The sequence below is a fragment of the Pipistrellus kuhlii genome, unplaced genomic scaffold (genome assembly GCF_014108245.1).
Source record: "Pipistrellus kuhlii isolate mPipKuh1 unplaced genomic scaffold, mPipKuh1.p scaffold_m20_p_6, whole genome shotgun sequence".
Taxonomy (NCBI): Eukaryota; Metazoa; Chordata; class Mammalia; order Chiroptera; family Vespertilionidae; genus Pipistrellus; species Pipistrellus kuhlii.
This window is the reverse complement of record NW_023425562.1, coordinates 19180718-19199201: the sequence shown is the minus strand read 5'-3', so window position 1 is coordinate 19199201 and position 18484 is coordinate 19180718. Positions and strand designations below refer to the sequence as shown.

Here is an 18484-nt window from a genome sequence, read left to right as displayed (position 1 = left end):
CCCCCCTACGCATCCCTCTGGGGTGGGTGTTCTGGTTACGCGCATCCACGTCGCTGCCGCTCGCGCCCTCTCCCACCTCCCTCTCCGCCGGCTCCCGGGGCCGAATGAGGGCACTCGGTAGCGGAGATTTGGGATTTCGGACTCCAGCTCTCCACTCCTTCCAAGTGCGCTGGTCCCCTCGCTTCCGGAGCATCTCTTTCCAGGATAAGACATCATCTGGGCCACGGGCGACGTCCCAGACCGCTTCCTCCCCTCCCTCCTCAGTTCCTTCCTTTTTTCCTCCCCGAGCCCGGCCCCCCTTGGGCTCCCCAGCCCCTCACACTCAAAGCAGATGCGGGATCGGATCGGAGGAAGGAGGGCTCGGGTCCAACACACTCCTGGGGGTCCTGGATTCCCAGGAAGAACGGCAGTGACCCCGTACGGACCGGGGACCCAGGCAGGCAGCCCGGGAAGAGGGAGATTATGCTGTACAGACAGATGTAAAGACCCACGTAACAACGTGTGTGAACTGCCCTCAAGGCCGGCTCAGGAGATGAGGTGCGAAGAACCCAGTTTCAACCAAGTGGCATATCCAAGAAGATGCCATCGCAGTGTTGGTTTGTGTTTCTTTCCCACTGACCCTGCGGGCGAAGAGACCCTGATCACTCCACCGGAACAGACCGCACTCAGCCCATGTCACACTGCCAGGTGGTAGATATAACAGTGTTCTTGCCGCTTGCTCTCTCTTGTTTTCCTTCTCCCTAGCCCGCTGGACTTAATCTTTGATTTTTTCTTAGCAAATGAAAAAAAAATCCAGAAACGATAAAATTCATTTGAGTGGTTCAATTAAACACATGTTTATTGTGGCAGTAAGTGCTAGGTGATTTGACAATGAATTGGACAGAGTCCCTGCAGTTTACACTCTAGCGGTATGTTTCTGTAATCGGTGCAATTTCTGAATTAGTCAATATCATGTATGCTGCTGGTTGGAAATAAATAATTTATATTTGCTGAGACAAATCCAGGTCAGGGGCCGGCCACGGACTGCTAATGGCATGAGCCTAAAAAGTTAGGCTTTTTGCCCTGGCCGGTGTGGCTCAGTGGATAGAGCCTCCGCCTGTGGACTGAAGGGTCCCGGGTCCCATTCCGGTGAAGGGCATATGCCCAGGTTGCAGGTCTCATTCTCAGTAGGGGGCTGCAGAAGGCAGCCGATTAATGATGCCCTCTCATCATTGATGTTTCTATCTCCCCCTCTCTTCCTCTCTGAAATAAATAAAAATATATATTTTTTAAAAGGTTAGACTTTTAAAATCCACATTCCACCTAAATGTTTTTTTAACTAGTCATTCTTTAAAATAATTTAACAGTCCTTTTCATTGACAATATCTTTAATGTTTCTCTTTCTACCTTTTTCTTTCATCTTGGAGTATATATAATGTGCACATGTTCCTAATAAGAGCATAAAGTGTAATAAAGGACACGGAGAAGACATAAAGAAACATATCAAATAAATTGGTGTAATTCGTGGATCAAAATAACTCTACTTCCACTTTGTTCCTTCATAGTTAAAGAGATATGGAGGCCGAAACCGATTTGGCTCAGTGGATAGAAAGGTCCCAGATTCAATTCCGGTCAAGGGCATGTACCTTGGTTGTGGGTACATCCCCAGTAGGGGGTGTACAGGAGGCAGCTGACCGATGCTTCTCTCTCATCGATATTTCTAACTCTCTAACCCTCTACCTTCCTCTCTGTAAAAAATAAAAATATTTTTTTTAAAAAGAGAGATATGGAGACCTCCAGAAGGATTTGGAGAAGAGTCTGAAGAGTTAAAATTCTGGACTAGATCTATTAGGAAAGATAAAGAAACTAAGAATCTATTAGGAAAGAGCAGTTACAGTGGTATATGAAAGCTTTTCAAGTAGAAATGTCAATCACGTGTCATGCCTTGATGGAGAACTAAACAGGAGAAAATAGATTTATCTTCCAACCTAAAGAGCTTTAGGTGAGAGCTAAGGAGGACGTATCCTGAAAATTAAACTTTAAGAAGGTTTATTGAGGCAGCTCTTTGGAGAGTTTTTTTTTAAAAATATATTTTATTGATTTTTTTAACAGAGAGGAAGAGAGAGGGATAGAGTTAGAAACATCAATGAGAGAGAATCATTGATCAGTTGCCTCTTGCACACCCCCCACTGGGGATGTGCCCGCAACCAAGGTACATGCCCTTGACTGGAATCGAACCCGGGACCTTTCAGTCTGCAGGCCGACGCTCTATCCACTGAGCCAAACCGGTTTTGGCTGGAGAGTTTTTTTTTTAAAAGGTAGTTCTAGATGAGTCCATTTTAAGAACAGAAACTAACCTTTTTGATCACCAAGAAGGGGCTTCACACTGTTTCAATCCCTTTTACACATATTAACTCAATCTGTACAATGACCCCATGAGACAGGTATTATTATTCCTTATCTGTATATATGAAAAAAAGATATAGATATGAAAGTTGAAATTCAAGTTAAGCAATTTATCCGAAGTGATATAGCTGGTGTGAATGGCAAAGGCAGGATATGAATCCAGTTCTGTGCTGTCACCCTCTTCCCACCATACCAGCCAGCTTCTCTCTCTCTCTCTCTCTCTCTCTCTCTCTCTCTCTCTCTCTCTCTCTCTCTCTCTCTCTTTCACTCTCGCTCTCGATCTTTTTCAAAAAATATATTTTAGCCGAAACCGCTTTGGCTCAGTGGATAGAGCGTCGGCCTGCAGACTGAAAGGTCCCGGGATCGATTCCGATCAGGGGCATGTACCTTGGTTGCTGGCACATCCCCAGTGGGGGGTGTGCAAGAGGCAGCTGATCCATGATTCTCTCATCAATGTTTCTAATGCTCTATCACCCTCCCTTCCTCTCTGTAAGAAAAATCAATAATATATATATTGATCAGCTGCCTCTTGCACACTTTCTACTGGGGATGTGCCGGAAACCAAGGTACATGCCCTTGACCAGAATCAAACCTGGGACCTTTGAGTCCACAGGCTGACACCCTATCCACTGAGCCAAGTCGGTTAGGTCCAGCCAGCTTCTCTCAACTGAAAACGAGATGATGGGCTGAAGGATCAATGAGACTCTAGCTCCTGAACTCATTCACAGCAGAAACAATATCTTACTCAACTGTATTTGCCATACCTACCTCGATACCTAACCCCTACTGAGTTGATTCTAACTTTATATACTGTCTGACGTTTAAACAAAGACACCAGGGAAGATGAGTTAGACATCCATATTGGGGAAGAATGTTACAAGCAGAGGGAACAGCAAGTAAAAGGCCCTGAGGTAGAAAGATGCTTAGTTGCTTTTGAGGAACAGCAGCTAAGTGGGAGAGTTGAAGGCAGGAGTTGCCTTTGGAGAGAAAGCCAGGGGTCAAATCATTTAGTGCCACTCACTTTAAAAAGATGAATTTCCACCGAAACTGGTTTGGCTCAGTGGATAGAGCGTTGGTCTGTGGACTGAAAGGACCCAGGTTCAATTCCAGTCAAGGGCATGTACCTTGGTTGCGGGCACATCCCCAGTAGGGGGTGTGCAGGAGGCAGCTGATTGATGTTTCCTTCTCATCGATGTTTCTCTCTATCCCTCTCTCTTCCTCTCTGTAAGAAATCAATAAAATAGATTAAAAAAAAACAAACAGATGAATTTCCAAGAACACCTGATCAACAGATTGTGGTGCTTTGCAAAAGAAAGAAAGAAAAAAAAGGCATGATTGATAGAAATAATAATGATTTATTGATTGATTGTTATATGCCTAGCAATAGGGAAGGACATTTAAGTGCATTATTTCAATCCTCACGTTACTTCTAGAGGTTAGGTACTATCCCAGTTTTAAAACTTGAGAAAATGGGGAAACAGAAATATCAAATAATGTGGTTCACAATTAGCCCACGGCAGAGAGAGGAGGCGAGCCAGGTCTCCAGAGCCTTGCCTTTGTGTGATGCCACGTCCACAGTTTCTCTCATTGCGAACAGGGAGGAGGGGACTCTTGCCTGCGGGCATTCCACAGGTAATTACCATTCATTGCCATGTGCTGGGCACTGTAGAACCAGTAATCAAATGTAACACAGCGTTTTAAAACTTTGCTTGATCATATTCTTACCAGTCATTTCTTTTTAAACCTTTGCAGGTAGATGGACTATAAGGTACTTGCCCAACAAACTGCTCAAGAGATTTTAGGTTACAGTCAAGATACATCAAGCTGGAAAGTGGTTAAATCTTCTGTAAGAAAACAAATATCTTTCAAGATTTTGTTTTTAAATGAGAAACAGTTCGTTGTAAAAAACATTTTTTTTTACAAACAAACCATTTTTGCTTTGTTTTATTTTGTTGTTTTTTTTCTTTTTCTTTTTCTGTACTTGGCAGCTAACTTATTTGTTAATTTTTTTCCCCTTTGAGAAAAAAATAACTGTTTCTAGCAAGGCTTCTAAAAAATTCCTTGGAAATCTGTAAGTACAATTTCCTATTTGCAATCATTGTTTTGAATTCAGTGGCATTTATGTATCTAAAGTTTAAAGTTTGCTGACCTCTTATTTATACCATATTACATACTTAAATTGAGATTTAGGGCTGAAAGGTGCTGCATAGCCACACAAACTTCTTATCAATTATTGTTGACTTATTATAAACATAGCAGGTAAATGTTTATAAGAGAGATTTCAGAAAAATCCTAAATGAAATTTGGCCCTCTAGAAAAATATCTACAGCCCAGCTAGCATAGCTCAGTGGTTGAGCATCAACCTATGAACCAGGAGGTTGAAGTTTGATTCCTGGTCAGGACACATGCCCAGGTTGTGGGCTCGATCCCCATGGGGAGATGCAGGAGGCAGCAGATCAATGGTTCTATCTCATCGTTGATCTTTCTGTCTCTCCCTCTCCCTTCCTTTCTGAAATCAATAAAACTATATATTTTTTAAATCTACAGAAACATTATAAACAAAGTTTTTAGAAAAATGAACCTTGAAATAATTTATATTAATTATTATAAGATATTTAAATAAACCTTGCTACTTCTAATTGAATATTAGTGTTTTGAATTGCTGATATGACCCTCAAATTTTCTTTACTGTTGATTGCTAAATTAGTCTGTGTTATACTATGATAACATTATATTTTCAACTTAGACTGAATTAGCTAAATTTTGAATTTTCTTTATTTTGTTAACTATAGATATCGTGTTGAAGGAATAATTTCAGAATCAACATCTAAACTAGCTGATTTCCTCTTCAAGCCTGAAATTAGAATTACATGGGATAAATCATTGAAAGAGTACACTCTGATACACAAGATTGATTCGGTAATTTGTTGCTTAATATTAAACCTTTCCTTTATTAATATATTTTTTATATCTTAGTGATTTAAGTTTATTAAACCTATATTAGGTAGACACTTCATATTTTATAGATTCACATTGAGTTTAAATCTTATAAAAACCTTAAAACTTCCTTCTTTATCACTCAAGAGTTTAATTGTAATTGGCTTCTTTCTGTTTTAAATGCACACCACGTTCTGAATCTGGTTAGCTCTCTCGAAGATGTGTGCCTTTGGTTATGAGGGGACAAACTCTTGGATTCTCCAACATTAGGTGGAGAAAAGATTAAACATGCCTTATTAAAGGGAAGCCAGTATATTTATATTAACCTGCGGGATCAGGCTGAAACCAGCTGTCTGACATGTCCTGAGGGGTCCCGGATGGTGAGAGGGCACAGGCCAGGCTGAGGGACCCCACCAGTGCATAATTGGGGCAGGGGAGGGATTGGGGAGGATTCCAAGGCATGTCCGGCCCATCTTGCTCAGTCCTGACTGGCCAGACCCCAGCAGCAAGCTAATTTACCAGTCGGAGTATCTGCCCTCTGGTGGTCAGTGCACATCATAGCGAGCAGTTAAGTGGCCTTAGCATATCATTAGCATATTACACTTTGATTGGTTGAATGGATGACCAGACACTTGGCATATTAGGATTTTTTTTATATAGGACTAGAAGCCCAGTTTATGAAAATTCGTGTACTCGGTGGGGAGGGGTCCCTCAGCCCGGCCTATGCCCTCTAGCAATCTGGGACCCTTCAGGGGATGTCCACCTGCTAACGTAGGCCTGCTCCCTGGGGGATTGGGCCTACGCTGGCAGTCAGACATCACTCTGGCAGGCTGGGAGCCATCCATCAGACATCTTTAGTGCTGCCGAGGAGGCAGAAGAGGTTTCCTCGATTCCTCTCTGCTCGTAGCCTTCAGCCCGGTTTGTGGCTGAGCGGATCTCCCCCTGAGAGAGTGCACTGACCAGCAGGGAGGTCAGTGAGAGACAACCAAACTCTCTTTATTGGGGGATTAAGCCTGCAACCTTGGCATGTACCCTGAACAGAAATCAAACTGTGATCTCCTGGTTCACGGGTTGACACTCAACCACTGAGCCACACTGGCAGCCGTTTTCATTTTGTTGATGGTTTCCTTTACTGTGCAGAAGCTTTTTAGTTTGTAGTCCCACTTGTTTGTTTTCGCTTTTGTTGTCTTGTACTTACTGGTATAATAATATCTAATGTTCCTTTAACACAGAAAATGCAGGTTGTTTGGGTTTTTAAAATTGCAAAGTCCTGCTTTTTCCAAGTAGAGGCCAATCTTCTACAGGGAAATCCTTTGGGGAGCAGTACAAGGAATAGACGTTAACTAACTGTTGCCATCTTTATGGTTTGGTTTGTTTCAGGACACATTCATATGTCATGCCGTTACACAAAGTTTTGCCATGGGCTCCATTTCCTCCCGAGACTTTATCAACATGGTATACTTCAAGCGCTGTGACGGGAATGTGTATGTGATCAGCTGTAAGTTGAAATGTTTTTGCCCACATTTTAGAATTACTACGAGTTATTAATAATGTTTCCTTTTAGCTCACGTTTTGGAAGAAATATCTTTTCAATGTTTTATCTTTTATTTACTTGGGGAGACTAATATAATACATACATGTATAATGTAGACTGGCCCGACTCTGGAGGTGCCTTTTACATCACAGTCAATGGTGGTGGCATCTTCTGGCCTTTTTGCAGCATATAACCACAGCGCTGAGTGCAGGTAAATCCCTGTAGGCTGAATCTGCACAGCAAACATTTCAAAACTACCGTAATCTTCAGATATATCATTTTATATTTGAACTGCAAAGAATGAGCTTATCCAGTAACTGTTTTCACTAGATGAATCTTTACATATAATGATGCTTATATTTCTTTTAGAGGTTTTGATGTATCCTTAGCCTCCCAGTAAAACCCCAATGTGAGACAATTTCTTAACATGTATTATTCACTTGAAACATTACCAGTTCATACCATGAAGGTCACTGGGGCCACACAACTCCAAATAGGTCATGAGGAAGGAGCTATGGCAGGACAGCGGCCTCTGTCTCCATAACTTAGTTTAATCTGACCACTACTCTCTGAATAGCTTTCCCTGTAAGCTATGTGGAGATAGGGACAGTTAAGTGCTTTTAATTATTATTTCCCAACAAGGTTTCTGATGTGTCGGTGGTACTAAGTTCCAGAGTCTAGACTGAGTCATAGTTGTGCTAATGGCACTCACACAAACTTACCTCTGGTGCAGCATACTGCTAAGGGCTGATGTTCACCCCTTTCCTATAGTTGTCATTTAGTTATCTCAGTTTTAAAACGAGGGCGGATAAAAATCTACTCACTGTCTACAATGCGAAATAGTGTCTGAGTCATAGATCTGCTGTCTTCTGTGTTTTGAAAGCAGACCATTTCTATCTCATTTTTAGCGGTAAAAAAGAAGTACGAAGTCACAGTCAACAAATGGCTGTAATCAGTCATCCAGTGATCAGTACTGAATTTGCTTTAAGAAATTTCTTTGAATAAATTATCAATGAATACTGATAGTTTTCTTCTCTTTACTATGCTTTGAGCTAAATATTTTGCATCTTTATCTCACCAGTAAGGAAACTGGAGTTCAGAGAAACAAGTTAGATAGGGATAAGCTGCTGAACCAGAATTAAAACACAGTCTTTCTAGTTTTCCAAAATCAGTGCTAACTACCAAACCAGTATTCCTCACTAAAGACCCATATCTGTTCGTGGAATAAAACAAATTTTCTTTTACGAACAAGCATAATCTCCATATTTTAAACAGGGAAAATATGTTACTATCACTTCTGGAAGTACCATTATGCCAACATAATAGGTTCTGTTAAGGTGATGAAACAAGTAATAAAAATGGAAAATTCATTCAACCACACATTTCTTAAGCTAGACCAAAGCTAATGCTTAACATTTTACTTCCTACAGAATTGATAGCTTATGTTAAAACCACATGGGAAAATCCATCTTCTCTGACAAGAGCAGGATTCAGTTGCACATAATAAATATATTTTAAAAATATTTTTTGAAAGAGTACATATAATTATCATAAGCAATCATAATCAAATCACCTCCCTTCTATATTCATATACAATTATACTGCATAATTCCTAAAACAACTCTACTGATTTTTTAAACATATATTTTTATTGATTTCAGAGAGGAAGGGAAGAGAGAATCATTGATTGGCTGCCTCCTGTGCGTCCCCTTACTGGGGAATTAAGCCGGCAACCTGGGCATGTGCCTTGCCTGAATCCAACTGTGACCTCCTAGTTCATAGCTCGATGCTCAACCACTGAGCCACACCGGTTGGGCAAACTTTCTGATTTTTAATTTCACATTGAATGTAGAGAATTTGCAGAAAAGGACATTTAAACTACCTTCCTTGACATGCCAAATAAATACATTCAATATATTTTTTAAAAAAATGATTTAACAAAAAGTCTACAAACCCATTCTCCTACTAGCCCTTTTCTTTTGATTTCTTTTGCTTCAAATCTCAGAAAGTAATAAAATGATACTTTGAACAGTTTTTCCTGTATGTAAAAGCTAACATCATCTTTAGAAATACTAGCGTGAAAATGTTTGAGAGGACAATTGTGCTCAAACCGGTACTTTCTCAGTTTTGGCCTGTGTACACATTCATATGTACAAACATACAGCCCATGTATAAACCCAATGTCAGTGCTGATAATGCCTAAGTTAAATTAAAAGCTGTGTTATATATATATATATTTAAAACATACTGCTTGAAATAGAATTTTTTACCTTTGTGGAAGAGGTTTCATTTTATTTCTTTTTAAATTACTTAGCTATAAGTGTGGATTTTCCAGGATTTCCTCCATCTTCACATTACATCCGTGGTTATAACCATGCTTCTGGCTTTGTCTGTTCACCTCTGAACGAGTAAGTATCATTTGCATTTATTTATTATAACGGTTTTTTAGTTCAATTTATGATTTAATTAAAGGATTCCTAACTCATTAGTAGAATATGTACCAGCACATTCTATTGGGGAAAAATGGCCCCCAAATGTGATCTTTAAAATAACTGTTTTATAACAGAAAATATAAGTATTTTCATATGAAGTATAATCAGAAAAGATAATTTGCTATAAAGTATGATCTGAGGTTCCTGGGACAAGTCACACATACACAAAGTTTTTCCCTTCTGGGGTTAATCTTAGCCTGATGTTTTATATTTCTCCATTAGATTCAGTTCTGTGAATAACTAAGGAATTTTTGTGAATTGAAAATAAATTCTCTAGAATTATAATAGTTACATTTATCAGCAATGAATGCTTTATCTTGAACACCTTCCTTCTAATAGACTGCCTAAGTACAGATGCCTGCAAAATGAGACTTCTGGTAGGTTAATTCAGGTAAGAGTTGGAAATCAGAGATGAGGCATTGCTTACGGATGGCCAGCCTAGAGATAATAAAAATGGTAATATACAATACCATTCTGTAAGTTCATGTACATTATTAACTCAGAGTATATCATTTCACAAAATCCTTAGGTTTTAATTTTTGGTAAATGATTTTATATTAAGTAAAAAAACCCAAAACATTAGCACATAAAGATAAATGTAAAAAGCTTTATATCGGTCCAAAATAAACTTCAGTATAAGAAAAAATATTTATGTGAAGGAAGTAAAAATAAAACTACATTTCAGATCTATATCCTTATGTTTTCTCTACTGAATTAGAGGACTAAAAGAAATTACAAGTATTTGCATTAATAAACAGGATAATTGGTGCAGGCGATGCTGATATATGAATGTGTGGCCAAGACTTGATTTTCCACAGCAGGAGAGAAAACAATGGAAGGATTATTACTCCCAATCAACATGGTAAATCGGCTGCTGGCAAAGACTCTAGTTGTGAAGTTACATATTCTAAAGTGTGCTTCACAGGCAAAGTCTCCTTCTTGCACCCTGTCAACTCCCTTTCCGCTCTAAAAAAACATGAAGTTTACATTGAACCAATATAAAGTTTTTACATTTGCATTTTTACATCTGTACTTAGTAGGCAGTCTATTAGAAGCTCGGACCTAGACACCTCCAGCAGGGTGGGAACTCTGCCCAGCATCCTGTTGGAGAAAAGATGTAATCTTATTCACAGTCTCAGAGGCAGGTACTGACAAAAAGTGATTCCTCTGTACCTTCTCTTTCCATGCAGCCCAACATTTTGGACAGCTGACATCTGTAAACAAGTCATGCAGTACACAAGACAAATTATCAATAGTAAATGCACTCTCTAGGAAATATTGGAAATATTGGAAGGCTTTCTTGAGTGTAAAGCCCTAGTAAACTCACGGAGAAATTTAAGTCCTTAGACTTATTCCCAACCCAGCATTTGAAGCACCATAAAAAGAGTCTGAACTCTGCATAGAGAAGGGTGTAAGAAAATGGATCCTCACATGGGTTTGGACCAGTGGTCTTCATACCCCCATAAAATTTTGTAAAACCATATTCTGCCTTGCGTATTTTAAAACTTACTAAAATTTTTATAGGATTAAAATAAGAATGCCACTTCCAGCTTATTATAAATATTGCCTACTTAAAAATTTGTTGTAATTCCCTTATAAATGTATTCTATAAAATATAAATTCCATAACATATTATATTATCAATTAAAAAATATATACAAGCTTTAAGTCAGAAATTTTACATCATTTCTTTTTTCCTGGAACCCATATTTTTACTTTTTTTCTCTCACATAACTTTATCCTAATAAAATATGCTTTATGCTTTGAATTCTTTTATTAATCATTCTTAGTTCTCTGCAAAAATGAGTATTTAATTTTCAAAATTAAATTTATTTTCTGTAACTATAAGTATATAAATATTAAAAATATAAATGTGTGTGGGATTAAATTATCCTATCTAATGAAGAGGGAATATGCAAATTGACTGTCATGCCATCACAAAATATGGTGGCACCCATAGCCACAAGATGGTGGCACCCAGTCCCCTCAGCCCCACCGGAGTCCCCTAGTCCTTTCAACCCCACTGGCAGGGAGGGGACAGGTGGGCAATGTGGCCAGACCTACCTTTAGCCCCCCAGCCACCCAGGGCCGACCCAAGGCATGAAGACAAGTCTGGGATGTCGGCTGCCCCACCGATGCCTGAGGCACAGGCAGCTATGAGTGCTGTCTTTGTGTATACTTAGACAACCATCCAAAAAGATACAGTCAAAACTATAGTGATTTTCTCTGAGGAACAGGATGAAGGGAACAATTATGAAAATTTTGTATTTAAATTTTCAAAAGCATACATTACTTTTGTAACTTAAAAAAGTCAATGTGACAAAAAGGGAAACCTGACTAAAACTGAAGACTGTAAGACACAGTCGGACTAGTTACTATTTTCATATAAAACGTCTATGAGTGTGAAAATCATTGTACCTTTTCTTTTTTCCTTCTTTTCTTCTATATCTATGTATCCTATCATAATCACTATGGAGAGACTCCACTGTGAATAAGACAAGCCTGTAAATTCAATAGATAAATCTAAAGATTATTTATGTTTTTAATTCTTCCTTTGTTTACAGTAATCCAGCACAATCCAAACTAGTGATGTTTGTCCAGACAGAAATGAAGGGGAAATTGTCCCCATCAATAATTGAAGCAACTATGCCTTCCAACTTAGTGGCCCTCATCCTCAATGCAAAAGATGGAATAAAGACATACAAAGGTCCGCCAGATCGTGGATATAACCGTAATAGCCAGTCACTCCATAAGAAGAAATGAGGTTGTTTACAACGAGGCCATATAAAATCATGTGTGGCAGTTACTGCAGTTTACTTCTAAGTCAATATGCATAAGTACTGTTAAACTTTTCTAGACAGTATTCTTGTACAAATTATTGAAGGTACGTTGTGGAAATAAGAACTCATAGTTGTACAGGAGAACAGTCTTAAATATAGTCTTGAATGGCATATAAGACTGATGGTCAATAACAAGTAAATATTTTTTGTTTTATTTTTTTAAATTATATTTTTATTGAATTCAGAGAGGAAGGGAGAGGGAGAGATAGACACATGAGTGATGAGAGAAACTGGCTGCCTCCTCCATGAACCTTATTGGGGACTGAGGCCACAACTCGGGCATGTGTCCTGACTGGGAATTGAACCATGGCCTCCTGGTTCATAGGTCGATGCTCAACCACTGAGCAACACCAGCTTGGCCAATAAAAAGTGTTCTTTTTATTTTTTAAATATATACTTTTTAAATCAATTTTAGAGAGGAAGGGAGAGGGAAAGATAGAAACATCAATGATGAGAATCATCGATAAGCTGCCTCCCGCACGCCCCCTACTGGGGATTGAGTCTGCAACCGAAGCATGCACCCCTGACCTGAATCAAACCTGGGACCCTTCAGTTCGCAGGCCAACACTCTATCCACTGAGCCATACCGACTAGGGCAGCAATTGTTCTTAATGCCCTTTTATCTTTTGTCCCTCCACCCCCCCTGGAAAATGTTCTCCAAAAAAGTCAATAAGAAAACACATGAGATCATCATTAATTAAAGATTAAAATATATTTTAAATTGATTTTCCTTCTCTTACTGCTTAAAGTTGATAATTGTAAAAAAAAAAAACAAAACACAAAAACATGCACATAAAATTGGAAAGAATTACACTGGAATTATGACCAATGATATCTAGCATTTAGAATTGAATGAGTCATGAATCAAGTTCTGGTTCTAGCCAAGCTGTAGCAGCTCATCCTCCCAAGTCCCTTTTCTATACAAGTAAAAGACCCTGCGCATAACGACAAACAGGCATAGGAGACGAGCAGAGGTGGAAAGAGGACAAACTTCCTAGGGACTTTTGGGACTTGAGAAATGGCATAGCAGTGGGTTCCCTGGGTTTCCTTGGACAAGGCACTGCCTACAGGAGGCTCCAGCCTGGAACCACCAATATAAGGAACAACAACAGTTTCTAGAAAAAGCCTGTTCCTCCTCGTCATAGGAGTGGCTATCAGTGAGGGTGGCCTACCAGAACAAAGTCTTCTTGACGACACCTACCCATCACCAGCCAGACAGAAAGCTAAGAATTGCACCCGCCTCCCCTACAGGGTCAGCGGGGCCAAGCGGAGCAGTGATCTTCCCCCCCACCTTGTTCATGGCCCACAGAGCAGGTGGTTATTGGCAAGGCTGAGCGAGGAGCCAGTCTTCCCTCAGCCCTGCCAGAAGCAGGCAGCACTGAGCACCCTCTAGTGCAGGCTGGCCAAGCAGGGAGCTATTAGATATTTTCCACCTCCCACCCATGGAAGCAGGGAGCAAGGCTTTGTGTCCCTGCCGGGGTAGTGTCGGGACTCCCCTGGCAAAGTGAGCTTCACCTCACCTAGGAGCGGCCAAACAGCCAGCTAGTGCACAGAAGGGCTAGTCACATCTGGCCTCACTGCCCTCCCACCATCCCGTGTCACCCAGGCCCGCCAAGATGCTGAGCCTCCACCCCACCAGCACCAGTGTTCTCCTCTGTAGAATGTTGAACGGTCGCCCCCCAAAAGCCAGGTCTTTATCAAATCTCTGGAGCCCTTATAAGAAAAGGGCCAAAACCTGTTTGGCTCAATGGATAGAGCATCAGCCTGTGGACTGAAAGGTCCCGGGTTCAATTCCGGTCAAGGGCATGTACCTTGGTTGCGGGCACATCCCCAGTGGGGGATGTGCAAGAGGCAGCTGATCGATGTCTCTCTCATTAATGTTTCTAACTCTCTATCCCTCTCTCTTCCTCTCTGTAAAAAATCAATAAAATATATATAAGAAAAAGAAAGAAGAAAATCCCTAAAAAAACAAAAAACAAGAAAAGGAATTTTGCAGATGTAAAGTTTTAAGGATCTCAAAGTAAAATAATTCTTGGTTACCTGGATGGGCCCTAAATCTAATCACAAGTGTCCTTACAAGAGACGCACAGTGGAGAGACGGTGAAGAGGGAAGGCCACGTGAAGACAGAGGCCGAGAGTGGAGCTCTACGGCCACAAACCAAGGAACACCTAGTACCTAGTGTGGTAGTTACAGTAGTTACAGGAAACGAAGACGCCCCTTTGGTGTCTGATCAGGCTCGGTGGGCATTGGGTCTCCACTCCCACCTGGCATCAACAAGTTAAAACAAGAAAGTCGGAGATGGGATAGCACACCTGCCTCCTCCCTCCGCCACCCAGGTGTCACTTCAATCTAGGATTCTGTGATCTACATCAGGTGCCAAAGCAGCTCTTCTTGATCCAGAGACCTATGAAATAAAGTTACCTGCCCTTCTGCCTGTACACACACACACACACACACACACACACACACTCACTCACTCACACACACTCTATAATAATAAAAGGATAATATGGTGATTAACCGGACAGCCCAACAACCTCTGGGCATCCTAAAGGACAAAGCCAGCAGGGCCAGCTGCTGTGGTGGCAGTGGGGGCCAAGGCAGCTGGGGCTGCGAGTAGGACCCTCTGGCCTCCATGAGCCCACTGCCCCACCCCTGCTCCAGCCGCCAACCCTGAGTGCGGTTCCCGGGTCCCACAGCGCAGCCCCTGCCTCTGCTGACCCTGCCCCTTCCAGACGAAGCCAGGGCTGCGAGGGCCCAGGCCCCTGCATGAATTTCGTGCATTGGGCCTCTAGTACAATTCTAAAAAAGGGACAGGATAACCACAGTAAACATACCCATTGGGAAGGGGGAAGAATGTAGTCACTGGTTCATAGCAATTCTGATATCCCACTGGGCCTCATGTTGGCAATGGGGAAATGTTCCCAGGCTAGACCCTGATCCTGCTCTCTGGGACCTGCTCCCTGACTCATTGTGCTCCAGTGAGAACAATGGTTTTCATGGCTCTGTCTGAGGTGTCACTGTCTGAGATGTCCTCCTTTTCCATCCTCTTCCTCTATTCTTTCTGAAGAAATATTCCTTGTTTGTAGCTGATTAACTTTTTTAGGTTGCTTCCTACACAAAACCAGTCAAGGGACAACAGGCATATTTATTTTTTATTATTTTTTAAAATTATATGTTTCTTTATTCGTTTCAGAGAGGGAGGAGAGAGAGAAACATCAATGAGAGAGAATCATTGATGGGCTGCCTCCTCCATGCCCCCCACTGGGGATTAAGTCTGCAACCCAGGCATGTGCCCTTGGCAGGAATCGAACCTGGGACTCTTCAGTCCGCAGGCTGACGCTCTATCCACTGAGCCAAGCTGGCTAGGGCCCAAGAGGCATTTTTATAGCTTCATCCATCTTTTAGGCAAGTTGGTGTTTTTGCTAGTAACCCGTTTTTTCACACATTTTTTCTATATCTGGTTATGATACATTATATACCCCAAAGCCACACCTAGAAGTGGAATCAACACATGCTTTTCTAGATTTTCTTACTGCCACTTTTGGATCAGGCTTTTGTGGGACCAAATCCTTGGACTTTTGTCCACTTGAAAAATCTACTTAACTCTCTCAGAAGTCTTAACAAAATGTCTGATAGTCACAATATTGATTTGAAGTTGGACTTGTGCTCATGTCTTACTTTGAGACTTTGCTATCTGTGTGGCTCGAGATAAGACAACAGTTTTGTTTTCCAATTCAGTAGCTCTGGCTCTGTATATCACCTTTAACTTCTGCGTGCAACCTAAGTGGGTATTTCCACTCCCCAAAGCTCAACTATTTTAATACTTCAGGCTATACAGCTAAAGCCCACCAGGTGGCGCTTCCTACATTCTACCTGGAGATACCCTCGATTAAAGTCAAAGTTCATTAGGTATAATTTGTTTTCTAAGGTACACAGACAGCTGTTTTAGCAAATGTTTCACAAAACAGCTTAATAATTCCAAAAATTAACCACACATTTTTTCTTGACTCAAAAAGAATATATTGTCATCATAAAGTCGTCAAGCATTTATATATATATATATATATATATATATATATATATATATATATATACATACACACACACACACACACAATATATATTTAATTCTCACCTGAGGATATTTTCCCATTGACTTTTAGAGTGCAAAAAACAGAAACATCAATGTGAAACACACTGATTGCCTCCTGCATGCACACCTACTCGTTACTATTGTTTTCTACATAAAATATCTTAATCATTGATTAATGAACATTTTACTTTGAAATATAACTAAAATTTATACTTTGAAGAAATTGTCAGAGAAAACTTATGAGATTTTGTTTTGTTGAACCTCTATTTGAAAGCAAATACCCAGATGCTAATAATCTGAATTAATGCCTTATTTTAATGCCTGGAATCAATACTGACTATATATAATGGTAACCTACATATTCACATAATTCCATACAAAATTTCAGTGATGTCACAAATGATCCTTAACAATTTATCATTCAGCTACCCAAAGGCAAATAACTGAACTTGGCTGAATACCAACATTAAAGCTAAGCCTTGGTGTATCCCTACTTACTCAGATATTGGGAGTGTGCGCCTCCCAATTCTTTTTACTGTTAGGGTGTTACACCAAGGAACTTGTTTATAACGAACTAGAATACGATAGTCTGGCTACATCTAAAGATGGAATATTCTACTATTAATATCTCAAAATTTTCTATCAGTATATCTGTATCCACATTAGTTTACATAAATGAACTGTAGGCTCAATTTTATTACAGTACAATTTTGTAATGTGGGACAAAAATAAATTGCTACTATGACTCAAATATACTGAAGTAACCACTTTTTAAGAATTCAGAAGTATGTTTATAAAATTATTTTTTTTATTGATTTCAGAGAGGAAGGGAGTGGGGGGAAGAGAGAAACATCAATGATGAGAGAGGATCATCGACTGGCTGCCTCCTGCACGCCCCACACTGGGATTCCAACCTGCAACCTGGGCATGTGCCCTGACCGGGACTTGAACTATAACTTCCTGGTTCTTAGATTGATGCTCAACCACTGAGCCATGCTATATGTATTTTATATATATGTGCATATGCAAACAGACATACATACACATATAGCAGGAAGGTTCTGGGTATCCAGAATCCTGCTCACCTCCTTTCTACCTTGCTTCTGATGGGGATGATGGAAAACACACACAGGCAGCCTCGGTTGACTGCACTGTCTTCCGGTTGCAAATTAGGTTTCACCCACTGGCCGAAGTCTGGTGCGAGCTGTGGAGCACCGTCACTTTTCTTACTTGTCATCGTTGTTTCTGCTGGCGATCGAGGACAAGGAAGGGTGAGGCTCTCCCCTGCCCCACTCCATGTTCCAGTGTCCCCCTGCCAAAAGGCGACTGCATCAACGAGAGGGGGCAGCAGCTTCCTCATCCTGGGGGCATGGTGGTGGGTGACTGCTCCCCAGCTCCTAGATGTTGAGAAGCAGTGGCAGTGGTGACAGCGTATGGACTCCAGCTTCTTGCATTCTTAGTTCCACCGATGGTTTCTAGACACAGCTCACCCAGTGCACGGTTCTGTCTAGTCCTCAGATTTGTTTCTGGACTCCCAGCCTAGAACCCACACCTTCAGCTCCCCCATGATTTTGTAAGCATTTAATTCACTACATTAAATTTCTCCTTGCTTAACATATCCATACAAGTTCCAAAACAACATTTGAAAGTTTATAGTTTTTTCAAAGGATCTATATGAAAAATACTTTATTATTAATACCTTAAACTTTGGCGTATCTTTTATGTAATAAATACAACTTAGGAAAGAAAGGAAGGATATCCCAAGTACCATCTAATTATGAGAGCTCACCTATATATATATCAAAAGTGGAACTTTGTGAACTAAAACTGAGACATCATTATTTACACAGATCAATTTTATAGGAGAACAAGGTTATGTAGAGAGATTATAGGAAAAAAATAGTGCAGATAATACTGTGAGGCAACAGGATGAAAGTGAATTCCACACAACTCAATAATTTATTTACAAGTGGTAGCAGCATGCAAAAGCGAGGAATGTAACAAATAAGAAAAGAAAATAAATCTACGTTTGCAGACAGCAGACACAACCTTGGACTCCCACAAGGTAAAGATAACACTGACCAGGAACCTTGCGGGACTATTCTCTCAGCAAAAGGATGAACTAGAAAAAATAACCCAATGACAAGATAAAAGAATTAATGGGGGAGGGAAAGGGATAGGAGTATCCCTGGTGTATTT

General features: G+C 40.5%; 1 protein-coding gene across 2 annotated transcripts; it reads left to right on the top strand.

The window, feature by feature from the left end:
* Positions 1–13: 13 nt before the first annotated feature.
* Positions 14–12279, top strand: STARD6 (StAR related lipid transfer domain containing 6). Of its 2 annotated transcripts, XM_045574512.1 has the most exons (7): positions 14–687; positions 4138–4231; positions 4407–4456; positions 5178–5304; positions 6703–6820; positions 9171–9264; positions 11913–12279. In XM_045574512.1, the coding sequence occupies exons 2-7, from the start codon at positions 4142–4144 to the stop codon at positions 12109–12111; spliced, it is 678 nt and encodes a 225-aa protein (XP_045430468.1). In that variant the 5' UTR covers positions 14–687; positions 4138–4141; the 3' UTR covers positions 12112–12279. The 2 variants fall into 2 exon arrangements, with proteins under 2 accessions (XP_045430468.1, XP_045430467.1); XM_045574511.1 differs by lacking the exons at positions 4138–4231; positions 4407–4456.
* Positions 12280–18484: the final 6205 nt, after the last annotated feature.